The following is a 16,898-nucleotide window of genomic DNA, read 5'->3' as shown; positions in this document are numbered from 1 at the left end:
GAATGTGTTGTCAGAGGCTATTAGTGATCCATATATAACATTGTGCTTCTAGGCTTACTACTTGGTTAAAGGGGGGGGAAAAACCAACAAAAAACCCAAAGCTGTACACCTGGCTGGAAAATAAATGCAATTATCCTGTTTAATGACACAAATATTCTTGCTAAGTAAATGTTTATATTTAGCTGAAAAACCACCAAGAACAAGCAGTGATACGAGGAGTGGAGGAAGACTGACATCCCTGTTTTTTAAATGGTTCTGAACATCTCGGACAATAGTTACTAATTTCATGGGGGAGTTGTAATGTTGCATGGGATTTGCTAGTTTAATTTTTCACGTATTTCATTTTTGTGTCAGTTTTGTGCATATTGCTTCAACACAGATCTCTAATGCACAAATTCAAGTCCTATGTAGGCTTCAGAACAGCCATTTATAAAGTGAAGGCAAGTTTTAAAAATATTGATAGTAAAGTTTGCATCTTTTTGAAAATTATTGTGTGTGGTGCATTAAACAGGAGAAGAAGCCATGTCAAATGTCAGACTTGTCTACCTGGAGATGGGTTGAAGAGTCAAATATTTAGAAATGCTTTTCCTGTGAAATGAAAATAGAAGTCTGTGTTCAGGATTGGAATTAATATGATTTACAATAATGATATTTAGTGATCATAAGGTAGCAATCAAATGCCTAACTGGTATTGAAGAATTTTTTGCTATGTGCTGGATGTAAAGAATTATATGGAAAGGTTTTGCCTCTCTACAATTTATAACGTAATTTAATCTTTACTTTTCTTTCCCTTTGTTTCCTAGCATAAGGCGGCATCAGGAAAGGAGAGCTATTTTAACTCCAATTTTAACAGATTTCACCGTTCGCATAACTGCAGCTCCTGCAATTATTTTTACAAAAATTGATGCTGCAGAGAATTTACACCCGGAGGTTAGTACAAAGTGTCAACAGAAATAGTGCAACTTTTAATATGTGGATGATCTGAATATTTTACCATTCCACCATTTGAAGGGTTCAGGTGTGTTTCCAAATTGCTAGCTGGAAAAAGGTCAGAAGCTGAAATGTTCTTTCTCTGCTGGAGAAAGAATTTTTGTGTAGCATTTGATATTAAAGGCAGTCCAACTACAGATAGATAAACCTATTTTCAGTTCCAAAAATGGGAATCCTTTAATAATTTCCAGCAATATTTTTTAAAACTTTGTGATGGAAAGGTGTTAAGAAGAGGTGCTACATTAACAAAACATTGTATTCACAAGCTTCTCATGAAGAAACCTGAACATGCAATCTGTCTAGTATCAATAATAAGAAAGTTAATCTGAGTTCTCTTAGCCTGATTTCCAAGATCCCAAGTAGCCACTAAGCATCCACTTCCCTACCTTTGCTATGGGCACTTCCAGGTACTCAGATTTAACAATCACTTTTACTGGTGTCTTCTTCAGCTAGTTAACGATAAGTCTGTGAAGCAAGTTACACACAAAAGGTATTGGCCTACTTTTTGGTATTAGTTTGTAGCTCAAGAACATTTTCTATGGGGAAGATATCAGAAAATTTTTGTCAGATCATGAGGATAATTTCCCTCAAAAGCTACCTCCTGGGAAGACAAAATTGGTACAGGAGTGTAAAGGGTATTAGATGTGTATTGCAATGTGCAGTGAGTGTACCTTGTTGGAAAGTAAAAGCTAGAGGGCATAGAGAGAAGAAATCAACAGTTTCACATTTTGTGTAAAGGGTCATCAGAGGGGCAGATGGAAAATTATTCAATGTAAAAAAGAAATAGAAAGCCCCAGTATAGCTAGGATGCATAGAAGTTATTCAAGTTAAAAAAAAAAAAAAAAAAAAAAGAAACAAACTTGAGCTTTGCTAATGCTTATGTTCAAGAATTTCAGTGTTTTCTGTACATACATTCTTCTTTTTATCTATTCCCTGGATGACATTCCATCATGAAGGGAGAGGTCTAGTTTAGATTAGAGCTTGAGCACTGTGCAAACTTCTCATGAGACATGAGACCTTCTGCACTGGTTCTGTTTTTCATCTCTTTATGGCTTGACAACACTGGTGAAGGTCTTTATTTGTGCTAGACACCACCAATAAAACAGTGGCTATTCAGCTAGTGTTGCCAAGGTATTAGGAATGGCTTACAGGCAAAGAGAAATCAATTAGATTTGCTATCAGTGAGTTCCAACACATGATTTCATTATAAATCAAGCAGAGTTTGTGTTTAAATTAAAAAAAAAAATAAAAGTACATCTTTTTCTTGGAAGGAAAGGAGAATTGGAATCATTGCCAAGGACTCTCTGACAGCCCACTGATACTAGCAAGAGATGGAAACAAGGCCTTGTGCATGAAATGCTTTTCTTGCATAGTTTGCCTTAACAGTTCTGCTGTTGAAAGCCATGCAAAGAATAAGCCACATCCTTTAGAAGAAGCATGATACACCAGTTTCTCCTAGAAAGACCACATTTGTACTTTATGTAATGTTACATATAATCTTCAGCATTGACTACAGCAGGGAACCACAATACAGTTATACAGAAGCTGAAAATTATTTTCCCAATATCTGTTACCTAGTATTTTCCCTTAATTTCACAGGAAATTTTGGTCTGTGGTCATTCTTTGGAAGTGAATATGACAACGAATTTGGACTTCTTCCTCAATGTGGCTCAAGTGCAACTTCTTCAGCATCTGGTACAAGCTAATATGGTTGGACTGGAACCTTCCAGTAGCACCACTGAGGTGAGTTTTTCCCTGGATTTCGAAAAAGTCCATCTGCAAACCACTGTAGCTCTGAGCAGGTGTTTGTACCATCTAGAAAAAAATGTATAGGTAAAGGAAATATGTGAGTTTTGTGGTTGTATGATCAGTTTCAAAATGCATTCTAATGTTGATTTAAGAATAGAATGTTAACAAGAATATTATTCAGTAAATGCTATTATTCATTATAGTGGTTCTGCAACACCTTATGTACAAGGAGAATTATCTTACATAATGTACAAGGAGAATTATGTAAATGATGAAGGAAACAAATGTTTGGGAAGTAGGTTTTTGAGATAATTTGGTGCTGAACTTTTATTGAATCTGTGGTATTTTCTTGGGAGTTGACATGCTGCACTGTCCTTCACTAAAGCTGGTAAACTATAACATTTTCTCTGTGCCTAGTAATCACTACTCACATTAATTGTCTTAGGAACTCAAGTCCCTAAGATTCAATTCACCTCTGAATATTTTCATACTTCTTTAACAAGAATGTTGATGGGTACATCATGAGGGGTCCTTCATCTGAACAGTTAATCTCTCCTTTTTGTCTGGAATATTAGTGATCAGCAACCAATTCTTGAATTTTGTCATTCTTTATTACTGGGACTCAATACCTCGGTTTGCATAGAAAGCCAATCACTGTGACAGACTGGTAAGTTTAATTCACACTTCTGGGCTGATAAAAAAAAATAAAAAAGAAAAAAGAAAAGATAGGGAAAACTTTTGCCCTAAGGAAAAAAAATATATTTCTTATCTTCAAAACCTGGAATCTAGTCAGGCTGACAGCATCTTTAAGATAGTAGGAGTTAATACATGACAAAGCACTAATTCCATTGGAATTGCTGTTGGACCTATTGAGGTACTTTCACAAATAAGAGCAGGAGTTAGGGCAAGAGTTACTGAGCAAGACACAGTCAGCTATTCCAAGAATCTGGCTAATGGGAGACCTGGAGAAGATTTTCTCCTTCCTTTCCTGAATCTCACAGTTTCAGCATTGCACGTGAGTCTGGGTGGAAGCGAGGAATGCTCTAGAGCAGCCAAACTATTTACATTCCTCTCTTTTCACCCTGTCAAAACCCCAGAAGTTGTTTGTTTGTGCTAATCTAGGCATCACATCACCCCCCATTCTTTTATCACTTCCCAAGGATAGAGAGAAATAAAGGACATTGTTTTATTAACATTGGGAAACATGAAAGATGTAGCAAAGAAATGCAGTGTATTTTTCTTTTCTTTGAATTTACTTCACAGACACAGGGCCTCTTTTGGAGATGAATACTGTAAATTATATATAGAAATATCTTCAATAAATTATTTGCACAGCACTGTTTTCCCATTGTCAGTGGAATGGACAGAATCAGAAGATTTGAATAGGTGCCAAGAATTTAAATTTTGAGTTGGCTTTGTATAGAAGTGCTTCATGACTTACTTGGACTGTAAAAACTTTAAAGGAATTTGCTACAAAATTTTAGAAAGTCTTTTGTTGACTACATCCTGAGATAGTTATTTTCTCTTCAGTGATAACTCCCTTGCATCACTGCTGCCTTGCATCACTGAGGCTTCCTGTAATGAATAATGGGGATATTTCTGGCTCAAGGTGTTTGCCTTGTCTTTAGTAAGCCATAGAACTACATCTGGATTTACTATACTGGAAATATAAATCCATTGGTTGGTTACTTTTTGTCCAGCTCTTCTTCAGCATTGTGTAGCTCTATGTGCCTAAGTGAAGACACCTCACCCTCTAATATATGCACATTTGTTATTATTCTTATGATTCTTCTTTAGTCAGCAGAAAGAAATGTCATACACTGATTATATGCTGCTGTTTTGACCTTAGTGAATGAAATCAAGAGTCTGCACATAGCTTTTTCACACCTGCATATTATTTCATTGCAAGTCTCAAAGCATAATTTAGGTTGAAAACACTTCTGGAAACCATTCCTTTGCTCAAGAGAAGACTAAGGTCCAAGCTAGATTAGATTTTTCAGGATATTGTTCAGTCAAATCTTTCTTTACCTCAGAGGAATGACCATCTGGATAGTTGTCCTGTACTTAATTACCCTTGCTTTGGCATATTTTTGTCTTCATATCCATTCAGAACTTTAAATCATTGCCTCTCAACATGTCACAATATCTTTCCAAGAACAGTATGACTTAATCTTCTTCATAGCCCTGCTTTGAGTAAATAGAAACAGTAATTAGATGACCCTCCATCATCCTTATCCTTCTCTTCTTCTCTCTGAAAACACCTAGCTCTCTCACCCTCTCCTTATAAATTATGTGCTTTAACCCTTTAATCCTCTTGATGATCCCCTGCCCATTCAGGTTTGTCAATCTTTTTCTTCTGCTGTTGAGCTCAAAGCTAAAGACAGTACTCCAGATGCTGACCCACAAGTATCTCATCATCTCACCTCTGATCCAGTGGCTGAGCTGCTGCTAAAGCTTCCCAGTAAATGCTCCAGCTCCCACACTACAGGGACATTCTCCTATCACATGTTCAATTTGCTGGCCACCAGGACTCTTGGATTTGTTTCAGTAAAGCTGTTCTGCAGCATTGGCCTCCAGCCAGTGTTTGATTGAGATTTTACCATCTCACAGATTCACAGCATAATTTAGATTGGAGAAGACCCCTGGGATCATTGAGTCCAAACTTTGACTGATCATTTCCTTGTCATCTAGACCATAGCAAGTGCCACATCCAGGTCCAGGACTCTGTCCTTCATGAGGACTTTGTCCTTCATGAGGTTTCTGTTAAACCATTTCTCCATTTTGGCAATGTTCCTCTGAATGGCAGCCCCTACCCCTCAGTGTATCAACAGCTCCCCTCAGTTTGGTGTAATTTTTATTTGGATATGTTTTGTGTCATTGCCATGGTCTTTAACAACAACATTAAACATGATCAAACCTTGAGGAATGTCCATCTGGAGTTTAGCTATACTTTGGAACATTGACCATTACTTTCTGATTTTAGTGGCCCAGTGTGGTTTTTACCCTCTTCATAGTCCATCCATTCAGTCCACACTTGAGTGCTTGAATAAAAGTCAGTTGTGGAAAACTGCCTAAACTTGGCAACTTTGCTAATGGCAAAGCATATGTTATTTGGTACTCTGTCCTGAGAATCCCATCAAGGAGGCAGTCACACTGGGGTAAGGCATGACAGTCATCAAAGTAGCAACCCCTTGTTTAAACTTTAAAGGTGTGATTTCCAAATGGACTGTGTTTGGTGGTTTACAGGGTAATGCTGTAAAGATAAGCGTAGACAAAAAAATACCTCAAAAAAAGTGATGATTTATGTGTAAATCTTTTTTTTTTTCTTGAAGTGTTTTAATATTTGTAAAAGGTTTCATGCCAGGTCTCCAGTGCTGTGTTTTTACTTATTATAAGCCCTAGCTTTATACTGTTTTATAAATCTTTGATGTACAGTTGGGCCTATTGTACTGAGTTCTTCATAAGGTATAGTCTATTATTGCAAAGTATATTGCTTTGATCTACTTGACAGCTTTGGAGTAAGGACACATATGTGGTATTTGATAGATTACCTGAGGGGCAAAGAATGTTGCTGCCTTTTTGTAATTATTCACTTTTTCAAAATTAATATATGCCAAATTCTTAGAAGAAGAACTTATAATACCTACACGTGGAGAACAGAAACAGAAGTGCTAGGAAATGAAATGCCCATATGAGAGTGAAATGCCATTAATGCCATAATGATTTTGTTCAGTGATACATCTAATATTATAGGTGAAATATCAATAAAAGGGCCACATTTCCTCCTTCTTGGAAGAATTTTTAATATTCTGGTAAAAGTATTTCCAGTATAAATGATAACTAGTTTTACTGCTGATCAGTGATAAAACAGGTGAATTTTCAAGGAGTTCATTTCTTCATCTGGTTAATCTTATTTCCTGGTGTCCATCACTTAACACCTGGAGATTTTTGGCAAGATTTATTTGTCATGCTATCATTTAGAAGCAAAAAACACAAGAACTGCTCTTTGAAAAAGAAATTAAATATAAACCAACGCACATCTTGGTCTGCTGTTGACAGTGTAGGAATGCATGAGTAACTTATCTTACTGCAAGTCAGTGAATGTTGCACTCCTCAAATATGGCTACTGAGGTCATTACCAACTTTTACTTTCCAATAAGCTTGAGATTAAATACTTTTGGAAAAAGAATTGATGTATGCAAAAAATAATTTCTTTAAATTTGTCCTAAAAATTGTTCCTGTCTAATAACTATCTTCACTGGAGGTATTGAATGCAAAGAACAGTTACTTTGTATCTTCCTTGAAAAACAAAAAAGGTACTTAGAAATGTTTACTTTTTCTTCACAATATCTCTGTGAGGGCTATGGCTCTAGATGAAGAGGAGTGCTTTTAAAATTCAAGGCAACTTGAAACAGCTGAAATATTTTCCAGAGGAGGTCCATTGAAACATTCACTCACTTTCTGTTCCCCGTGGTATATTTCTCCTTATTCCCTCCATCACAGAATCAGTCACAGAATGGACTGTGGTTGGAACAGCCTTCCTGCTCAAGTAGGGTCCTCCAGAACACATGGCATAGGATTGTGTCCAGAGAGTTCTTGACTGTCTCCAGTGAGGGAGACTTCACCTCTCTGGGCAGCCTGTTCCAGTGCTCAGTCACCCACACAGTAAAGAAGGTTTTCCTCATGAACAGGTGGAATTTTCTGTGCATCTCTCTGCCCATTGCCTTTTGTCCTATTGCGCAACAGCGCCAGGAAGGCCTGGCTCCATCCTCTTGAAACCTTCCCTTTAGATACTGATAGACGTTAACAAACTCCCGTCTCAGACATCTCTTCTCAAGTTTTTCTTAAATGGGCCCAGCTCCTCAACCTTTCCTCATAATTGAGGTCCCCTTCATCATTTTCATAGCATTCCATTGGATTCCCTCCAGGAGCTCCACATCTCTATGTACTGAGCAGCCCAGAACTGGACACAGCACTCCAAGTGAGGCCTCACCAGAGCTGAGTAGAGGAGCAGGATCGCCTCCCTCATCCTTCTCAAAATAATCTTTCCAATGCACCACAGGGTACCTTTGGCATTTTTGGCCAACAAAGGCCATTTTGTTGTCCACCAGGACCCTCAGATCCTTCTCTGCAGAGCTGCTTCCCAGCAGGTCAGCCCCCATCCTGTGCTGGTCTCTGGGGTTCCTCAGCAGGTGCAGGAGCTGCACTTGCCTTGGAGTTTCAGGTGGTTCTTCTCTGCCCATCTCTGCAGCCTGCCCAGGTCCTTCTGAAGGGCTGCACAGCCCTCTGGGCTATCGGCTGCTGCTCCCAGCTTTGTGCCATCAGTGAACTCGCTGAGGAGGCGTCTGCCCCTTCATCCAAGTCACTGATGAAGTGATAAACAAGACTGGATCCAGTACCAACCCTTGGGAGGCATCTCTAGTTAAAGGCCTCCAACTAGACCCTGTGCCACTGATCACAACCCTCTGAGACCTGCCATTCACCCAGTGCTCACTTTGCCTCATCTCTGTTTCTGAGGTTATATAGTCTTATTTATTTTCTGCTAGCCCAAGGGCATGTTTCCATAGGCTACAACTCCATAGCTATCCTATACAGCCTGAAATTCAGATTGGTATCTAATATACTAAAAAAAACAGCATAAGCTCTTTCTTGAAAGAATAGCCAAACTCATCATCTTTTTATTCAATCATACTTATTTGCAAGTTTTTAATTACAGAGAAAAATGCAGCATTCAACAATGAGTTTTTGAAAATACATAAATATTTTCTCACAGTTTAAATAGAAATGAAAAAATTGTTCCTATTTTGGATCCCTCTCACACCTCCCTTGCCCCTGGCTGGCATTCTTTTATTTTTGCCTAAGCAGTGAACAACCTTTCTAAGTTCTTCAGCGTATTTGCTATTATATTTACATGTTGCTAGCCATTAGGATACAGTAGGTCCTGCACAAATTTGATGCTTAAGAAGTTACTTTCTTCCCCCCCAAAAAAAGAAAAAAAATCTTCTTAATAAAGTGCAGGAGCTACTGCATTTAACAACTTAGTTGATGAAATATGGACTCAGATGTGCTGGCAAAGGAGTCCCACAAAGAATGATCTGGGACTTGAAGTGTCTAATTAGGATTTTTCTCCATAGCTGATACATATGTCAAGCATGATTTGCAGTCAGAGCCCATAAGCAATGAGCACAAGCTGTCATTCACCTGGGGGAAGTGCTGAGCAAAACAGGGGAAACCTGGTGTGGGCACATCTTTGTTTTCTTTCAGAAATTCCATGCTGGCTAATGTTTTCTGCTTTGTTAAAGCCTGCTTTTATGTATTTGACCTTTGAGCACTCTTCCTAGGCTATGTAAGTAGTAGCTGCAGCAGGGTTTGTCACCTTGGCCGATGATATTCTGCTTCTAGACCTGGCCAATCCCTGAGTAAACCCCACCAGCAGGTGCGACATGTTCCATAGGGCAAACCCCTGTGTCCTGATAAACTGCAGCAACAACCCACCAGCTTCCAGGATAAGTGAATAATGATCTTCCAGAATAATAATCTATTACTACTAGAGCCGAGCAAAAGTTGTTTCAACTTTGGCATTTTGTTATTTTACCACAAAAATTATATTTGGAGTCCAACTACTATAAATATTGGATATTTCAAAGTGAGCAGAATGTTACTTCTGTTCATCCCAAGAATGGGCAAGGCTGGGAGAATACAGCTCCTGTCTGCTCAGATAACCCAAGCAAGTCAAGCAAATGCTTGAGTGAGTAATAAACAGTACACCATTAAAGTGAACTAATTAATAGCTGAGAAGCATCCAAAAGGGAGAAGGCATAAGAAACTCATCTATGGCAGCTGATTCCTTCCCAGCCTGGCTAAATGTGACCGTACTGATTTGTCACATTGGATGTACTGCAGTAGTATTTGCAGAAGGTATAAGTCATTCTCTATTGCTGCAGATGAGCCTTCAGAAAGCTTTTTTGATAGGTTTTAAAACCCTATAATATGTTGGCTCAGGAAGTCTACAAGAGTATGCTGAAGAAGTATTTCTCTGTGCTTTCTTTATGGGGTTTTTTCTTAGAACTTCCAATTATATCTGCTTTTAGAGAACAGGAGTCTAAGAAGATCTTTGTTCTGACTCAGTAGGATTGTTATATTCTTTATTTCTGTTTATGGCAATCTCATCAACCCATTGTTAATGTAACTTCACTCTAAGATAAAGAACATGGTCAGCAAGATATATGTAAAAATGCTCTTACAATTGCACAACATAAAATTTGAAGGAATGATAGCTAATGGAGTTTATAGCATTTTTTCTTGCTGATGATACTTTAGCAGGGCAAAGTTTTGAGTGATAAGCAATTTAATTACACTTTAGTCAAGGCTATTAATTAGTTATGTGAAACATGGAAATTTTTTTTTGTCGAAAACAAGCATAAATTTGTTTTCCATTTGTATTTTGCTTAGAAAAAAGGCAACAGAAAACTGGTAAAACAAGTTCCAGATAATACTACTTAAGAAGCCAGACAGTCAAAGTGTGAAATGGCAGATCCACATGTTGCACAGATGTTATACTGACTGGATAGTATTCTTATGGAAAGCTTGTGTAATTGGAAATATTTTTAGTATGCTGAAACATTGGGAAGTTGGCATTCCATTTGCCAGTTTCTTTTGAAGAAGTTGTTTATTTTTTGTCTTTTAATTACTGAAATCTATGGTAATCAGTGTTAAACAGCCAAAACAGTCTTGGTTTTTGTATTTTATATAAATCAGTTGAATTTAGGTATGTCTTGATATCCTAAAATGTGTTGGCACATTAAAAAAGCTAATGCTGTGTAAATATAACTTCCTGAAGGTTTCAAAACTTTTTGCATTATGCCTTTGATATTTGTTGTGGTGAGTGAAAACAGAGCAAACTTAGTCTATGGTATTAGTAAAGCCCCAAAATCAGTAGGTATTGAAATGTGGACCAGTAAAATAATTCTCAGAGAATTTTGTTTTTCTTGTAGCTTGCACAATTACTGATCAGGTCTAATGTACCTGCTCGGTTCTGCCCATGTTTTAGAGCTTTGAATTTTCATTCCAGGGAATAGCAAGTCTTGCAGCATGTAGTACCATAACTTGGATGTCCTAGGCTATGAGATGCTTTCTGGTGGATCTTTACCACAATAATTGAGAAATCACAAATTTATTGCATTTGGAATTAATATGTTTATATTATTGATAAAATTGTTAGCAACAATCTCATGACCTGGGATTTGTGGACTGCATTTTTGCATGAATAGTTAGTAACTGTACCTTCCTTTTTTTAATGATAGTACATTTCAAAGAGTAAGCTACAAAACTTCTAACTAGGTTATAAAATGTAAAGTTTCACATACCAGAAATAAAGTAACAAAGTAAAGAGAAAGTAACAAAATTTGGATTATTTAGATTAGAAATACTTAGATTCTAAAGCAACTTGACAAGGGTTAGCTTAAAATTAGGCTTGGTTATTCTCACTGTGTTGGTTTTATGGATTTGGGAACAATAGAATATATCCAGAGAAGCATTTTCACAGTTGAGAAGGATTGCAGAAAGCTGTAGTTTCTAAGCACATACCGCAACTACATCCCCAAAGTAGCTCTAATTTGTGTCACTGGAGTTAGGAAATATCCTATGCTTCCATTCCTGCACAGTGAGGCCACTTCTGTGTGCGTCAAATTGAGAGTGTGCCTTGTACATCCCAGATGGATTTTTAAAAGACAACAACTTACATTACCTACAAGCTCACAAATTTTTGATAAAGAAGAACTGACATTTCATGTCAATCTGTGTAATGTGCTTAGAATGTGAAAAGGGAAAATTAAGAAGTAGGAGACAAAGGAAAATCTATTTTGCTGCAAAGATGTGACCTTTAGCTTCTCTCCTAGAATTACAAGGGAAAAAAAGAATGTTTCAAACTGATCGTTGCAATGAAAATGGTTCTTTGAGGAGATCTTCAAGATTAGATTCTGCAAATACAAAATTAAAGGGTAAAAAAGTGTTCATAGTCTCTCTTTGGCATACGTAGGAAAATCCTAATCTTGCAAATGAAGTGTCTCTTCAATAAGCATTTGGACTTATGTTGTTGTGAAAGATGAACAAACATGTTAAATAAGATAGATATTAAACTGACAAAGTAAAGAATTCTTAGTATAGTAAAACCCAACCTAAAGTTACAGATTCAAAGTAGATTTCCTTTTTGCTAGAAAGAAACCAGTTTTTCCTGCTGATTTTTGATGTTCACAAGCACACAAACTATGGGAGAAAAAAATATGGAAAATTGTATCCAATAGCTGTTTAAGCACTTCATGATTCTTGTCCAGTTTCTGTGACATTTTCCTTAGTGGTTTCTGTGACCACTTAAATTAAAGTGAAAAGATGTTCTTGCATATCAAGATTTCACATAAAATATAGCTGAGGACAAAGAACTTCGTAAACAGCATACTTCCAAATATTCCGTGCTTCAATACAAAAGAATATTTTTTATTGTTAATGAAAGGAAAAATACTTTTGCTAGAATACTGTGAAGCTTCATGTAAATAGTGTTTAAAGACTCCCATGCTGGAACAAATCTAATGGGAAAACATCTCATAAGGGTTGTTATTTTCTGGGAAAAATAAATTGTAACAGCAAAATAAAATGTTACAGTGAGACAGGAAAAAAGCAAACAAAGTGTTGATTTTTCTCTATGTTCTCATCAATACTTGTTAAAGACTCAAAGTTTAGGGACTTTTTGTCTTCTCTTTTGCTATTTTTCCAGATGTTTTAAAATAGAGCACAATGGGATAGAATAATTTCTACATGAGTTTTAAGTGCAAGTGGGGGTTCAGTCCACTTTTTTCTTCTTAGCCTACAGTTCTTGATTATCTGAGCCAGCCCTTCTTGTGTCTGCTCAATGAATTGCATTTATTGTCTCATACTACTTAGTGAAATAGTCTAAAAGACATAAACATTCTGTCCAATCTCTGTATTCCATACCCTGCCAGCAATATTTTGAAGGTAACTTGTGAATTATTTTTATTATCTTTACCTTCAATATCATTATGCTTTCTTATCCAAGTAACATCATAACCAAACGGTACACAAAGTTAATTTAAAACTTCACCATTTCTGATCATTTAATGTGTTGACCAAAATAATCGGAAGTGTTCATTACAGAAATAATAAAAATACTGCCATTAAAAAGGTTCAAAATTAAAATTTCTGTTTGGATTAGAAAGAAATTTAGATTATGCAAGAAATCATATTGGTTCATTTTTGGGAAAAAAAATTAGAAAACCATGAACTGTGTAAGAATTGCTATAAGTTTTCTATAAGTTGCACGTATAGTTGGTTGTTGGCATATATGCAGGACAAAATCCCTGAAGGGAGGACAGTGGCTCAGGCTGACCCTGAGGAGAAGTGTGAGAGAGCCCGTGCTGGGACTTTCTCACAGTGTGGACACTGGCCGTGTCACAGAGGGGATTGCTAAAGCCCTGGCGGGGAGGGGAGGGTGTGAGACTGAGGGTCCTGCGCTCTTTGATCTCCACTAATCTTCTCCTTTGAGTCATCTGTGCTTGTACACAGAAGAGTTTGATGCTGTGGCAACATCACCTTCAGACAGCACCAGTCAGGGGTTCTTCCCTGCATGGAACATCACCTGCTAGGCAGGGTGGAAAACTTGATCCTTGACAGGAATTATAAACACGTGGATTCTGTGATTTCCTTCATTTTAAAGCAAAATAAGATTTGTTTTCCTTAAAGAGGAAGCTGAGAAATATAAAGGGAAAGAATAGAAGCCAGTAAAGGCTTAATTGAAGGTATAGTCAGTGGGCAGTGAGCAATTTAGGTTTGAAATTCCATGGTTATTTTTATGAGAAGAGTCCTCACTTTTTCCCCCCTGGCATTCTCTCACAAGAAACTAATTTTTCATGCATTTTAACCTATCTTTAGAAGTAAATAAAGCTAATATAGTCACCCTCTATGCCAGTCTTTCTCAAACAGTATGTAATATTTCATGTTCTCAGCAAAATTAGAAAGCAGAATAGAAGTCTCAATATTAATTAATGTTTTCATCTGTTTTGTAAAAAACCACAAAATGTGTGGTGACAAACCAAAGCAGGTATTACCACTGAGGGAAAGCTGTTATTCAGTAGTAGGGAGTATTCCCTGTTCAGTCCCTTGTGATGGACCAGCTGATCACCTAGGGATAAATATGCTGCTTAGTTTCATATTGATTTTCTTTAGGACAGAATTCCACTTTAGTACTATCCTGTTTATTAAGCAAGGAGGCATAATTTTCTGAGTACTGCTGGTGATTATATTGGCTTCCATCCTATTTTTTTTAATTTTTCCAGCCATCTATAGTCTGTTTTCAGATTCAGGTAATGTTGTGTCATCTGAGACTGTCTAATAAAATAATATGTTCAATTATTCATGCCTGAGATTTTGTCAGGAAACAAATATGGCTATTTTTTCACAAATTCATTTGTCTGTTCTGTCAGAAATTTGTGAGTTTTCCATACTGTTTGAAAAGAGACAAAAATACCTGCATGAATAAATTTTCTTTTAATTAGTAGTGAGTTTAAACATAAAAGAGTCTTGCTTTTTTATGTATATAACATCAAATGGATCAAAGTTTTCCAGAGGGTCCAGGCTGTGTTATTGACAGAGTTAGGTAATTCCTGTTTCCTGTAAAATTAATTTGCATGTGTCAGAGCTGCAACAGTATCCTCATACCATTTACAAACAGTGGTATGCTGAGCAGAATTAACTATATTTTATACTTTAGCAATTTTATAACTAAATTTATATAACTATAATTTTTAAACTAAACAAAAAAGACCAGTATAAAATCAGTAGTTTTATTCATTATACCTTAGTGAAAGAGTGGCATCTAAATCAGTTTCATCTAAGTCTATGAATCTGTGTTCTATAGTAGCAGCTTTGTAGGATGGTGAATGTTTAATTAATAAGGTGGCATACATTTTGTGTTTCTGCTAATGTTAAAGGCCTGGAACCTTGACATGTCAAAGGAAGATGTACAAATAAATTTGTGTGGTTTTTTTCAAACATACAGTAACACTAAGGCATGTAAAAAAAGTTAGCACATTTAAGATATGCATGTGCACAGAGTTGATGGAGAAAATTTACACAATGCATAACTTCATTTTCCTAGTAAGGATTGTTTCACAGATTAACCTAATCCACTTAGATAGTAAGTAGACTTACTAGATTTAATTGTTTTATGGAGTTGTTAAAATTTGTAGAATGGCTAAATATTGTGAAATGTATATGACATTAGTCTTCTGATAGATAATATTTACCACTGAGCTCTTCATGTGTTTTAAACATGATCTTGTAACTCAGTAGTGTCAGAGTTCCAAAAGTGTAACTTTTCGAGGGTGCCAATAAAAACCCTTAGCTGGAATAGCTGAATAATACTTGCATCATTTTCCCGGTAGCTTTACCAGTACTTGCATTCCCACACAGCCACTTGTCGGATGTTTTCCTGAAAATAACAGATATTTTGGTTAGTTCAAGGACACTATCAAAATAAAGTCCTTGCCAGTATCTTGAGTCATTGCCATACCCTGTTTCCGTTCTTAGGAAGCTTTGTCTCATCATTTGATTTTGTTGCCAAAACCAGTGGTGAGGTATCTTTTTTGAAGGATTGTGCAGTACTTCATGATACCTCATATGAGCAAATGTTCTCATTGCACTGGAAACCTAGATGCTGTTCTTATATTGGGAAAAAGGATGTATTTTTTCTAAGAATCTTCAAAGTAGAAATCTTACTTTTCAACTAAAAAAAAAGATTTAAGGATTAAGTCAATGCACACTAAAGTAGGAAGCCTTTTGAGGAAGGGTCCATTTTGGAGACCTGAAGGCACAACATGTGAGGATTACTCAAAAGGACATACGTGTGTATGTGGATGCACACACGAGCACAGAGGTTTCACAGTGAAAACCTCTCATGACAAGATCTGCGTTCTGTGTTAGCCTGGAATTTTTAGGAATGCACTATTCAGTTTTACACTTCATATCTAAGCAAGTGGTGTGTTTTAACAGTGTGAATTGCTTTGCAGTTTCATTCATGCCCTTGCAATGCTGCACAAGTTGCATCCATAGTCGTGCTATGAAAATTTTGAGACACCTAAACTAAAATTAGATATTTTGAATGGAAGAGTATAATTTAAACTTTACACTTCAGTTGAAGATTCCATAGTAGACAATAGTGTCTGAATGTTAATATCCTTCCCCTGGTCATCAGCATTAATTTCTGGGATTGTGTGGGTTTCTGAGCTTCTCTGAATCCCAACAATTCATTTTGTTCTGTGTCTTGCCTGCAGGGAAGTTCACTTATGTCAGTAATAATAATTTTCTACTTGTTTTGAACATTTGAATATTGCACTGAATTTTGGTTGAGTGGCACAGAGAAAGTAGTAGTGTTTCTTCATGGACATACAGTGTTCAGGGTGGAAGGATAATAAAGAGCCTAGCTGTATTTAATTTCTTTCTAATATGTTCAATGTATTCTGCCACCTATCACAAAAGCCAATCTAGTAAAGTTACAGTGAATAATTCTTAGTGCAGTGTCATGCTGTGGTGGCAGGGCTACAAAGTATCTGCATAGGTCTGTGGCTTTGATAAGGATGATACAATCTGGTGCTGTTGGTATTCCCATTTAGCTAAAAGAGATAGTTGTCACACAGATTTACATTGCAGAGTGTTTCTCATGACTATGGAGGAGATTAAAGAGCAGGTCAGTGCTCCCATTTTTACATCTAGCTTCCCTCTGATTGAGTTACTGGTTGCAATATCAAATGGTTAAATCATAGATTGTGATTGTGATAAAAGATTGATATGAGTCATGCGTATGATGCTAATGAAATGTATTCAATCAAATTCAGATTTGCAGCTATTTCTAGTTTCTCTGAACTTATCTCTGCAGATAATTGGCTGCCAGTACTTTTTTAGAGAGGAGCCATTTTGAAGTTCTCAGTAGTTTATACATGGTATGCAGCTTCAGTGTTTCTGCTGTGCTTAATGGGTTTGCTTAATAATCTTGCATATTAGCACTCTTTTTCCTCAGTGCGTGCTCCTAGGCAATGTTTCCAGATCTTCTTTTCATTGAGACTGTACCTTCCCCCCAGATTACCTGTGACTCA

The 16,898-nt window shown here is 36.8% G+C and overlaps 1 protein-coding gene across 6 annotated transcripts in view; it reads left to right on the top strand.

Moving 5' to 3' along the window:
* Window positions 1-16,898, top strand: part of VPS13B (vacuolar protein sorting 13 homolog B) — a 422,459-nt gene that overhangs the window by 279,651 nt on the left and 125,910 nt on the right. For all 6 annotated transcript variants that reach the window (XM_063390273.1, XM_063390281.1, XM_063390302.1 and 3 more), the window contains exons 32-33: window positions 804-930; window positions 2,590-2,733. In XM_063390273.1, the coding sequence (XP_063246343.1) occupies window positions 804-930; window positions 2,590-2,733 (271 nt within the window). The remainder of the gene's footprint in view (window positions 1-803; window positions 931-2,589; window positions 2,734-16,898) is intronic.

The sequence above is a fragment of the Prinia subflava genome, chromosome 1 (assembly GCF_021018805.1).
Source record: "Prinia subflava isolate CZ2003 ecotype Zambia chromosome 1, Cam_Psub_1.2, whole genome shotgun sequence".
Taxonomy (NCBI): Eukaryota; Metazoa; Chordata; class Aves; order Passeriformes; family Cisticolidae; genus Prinia; species Prinia subflava.
Note: the sequence above shows the minus strand (reverse complement) of the source record. Positions and strands in the feature narration are given on the sequence as shown.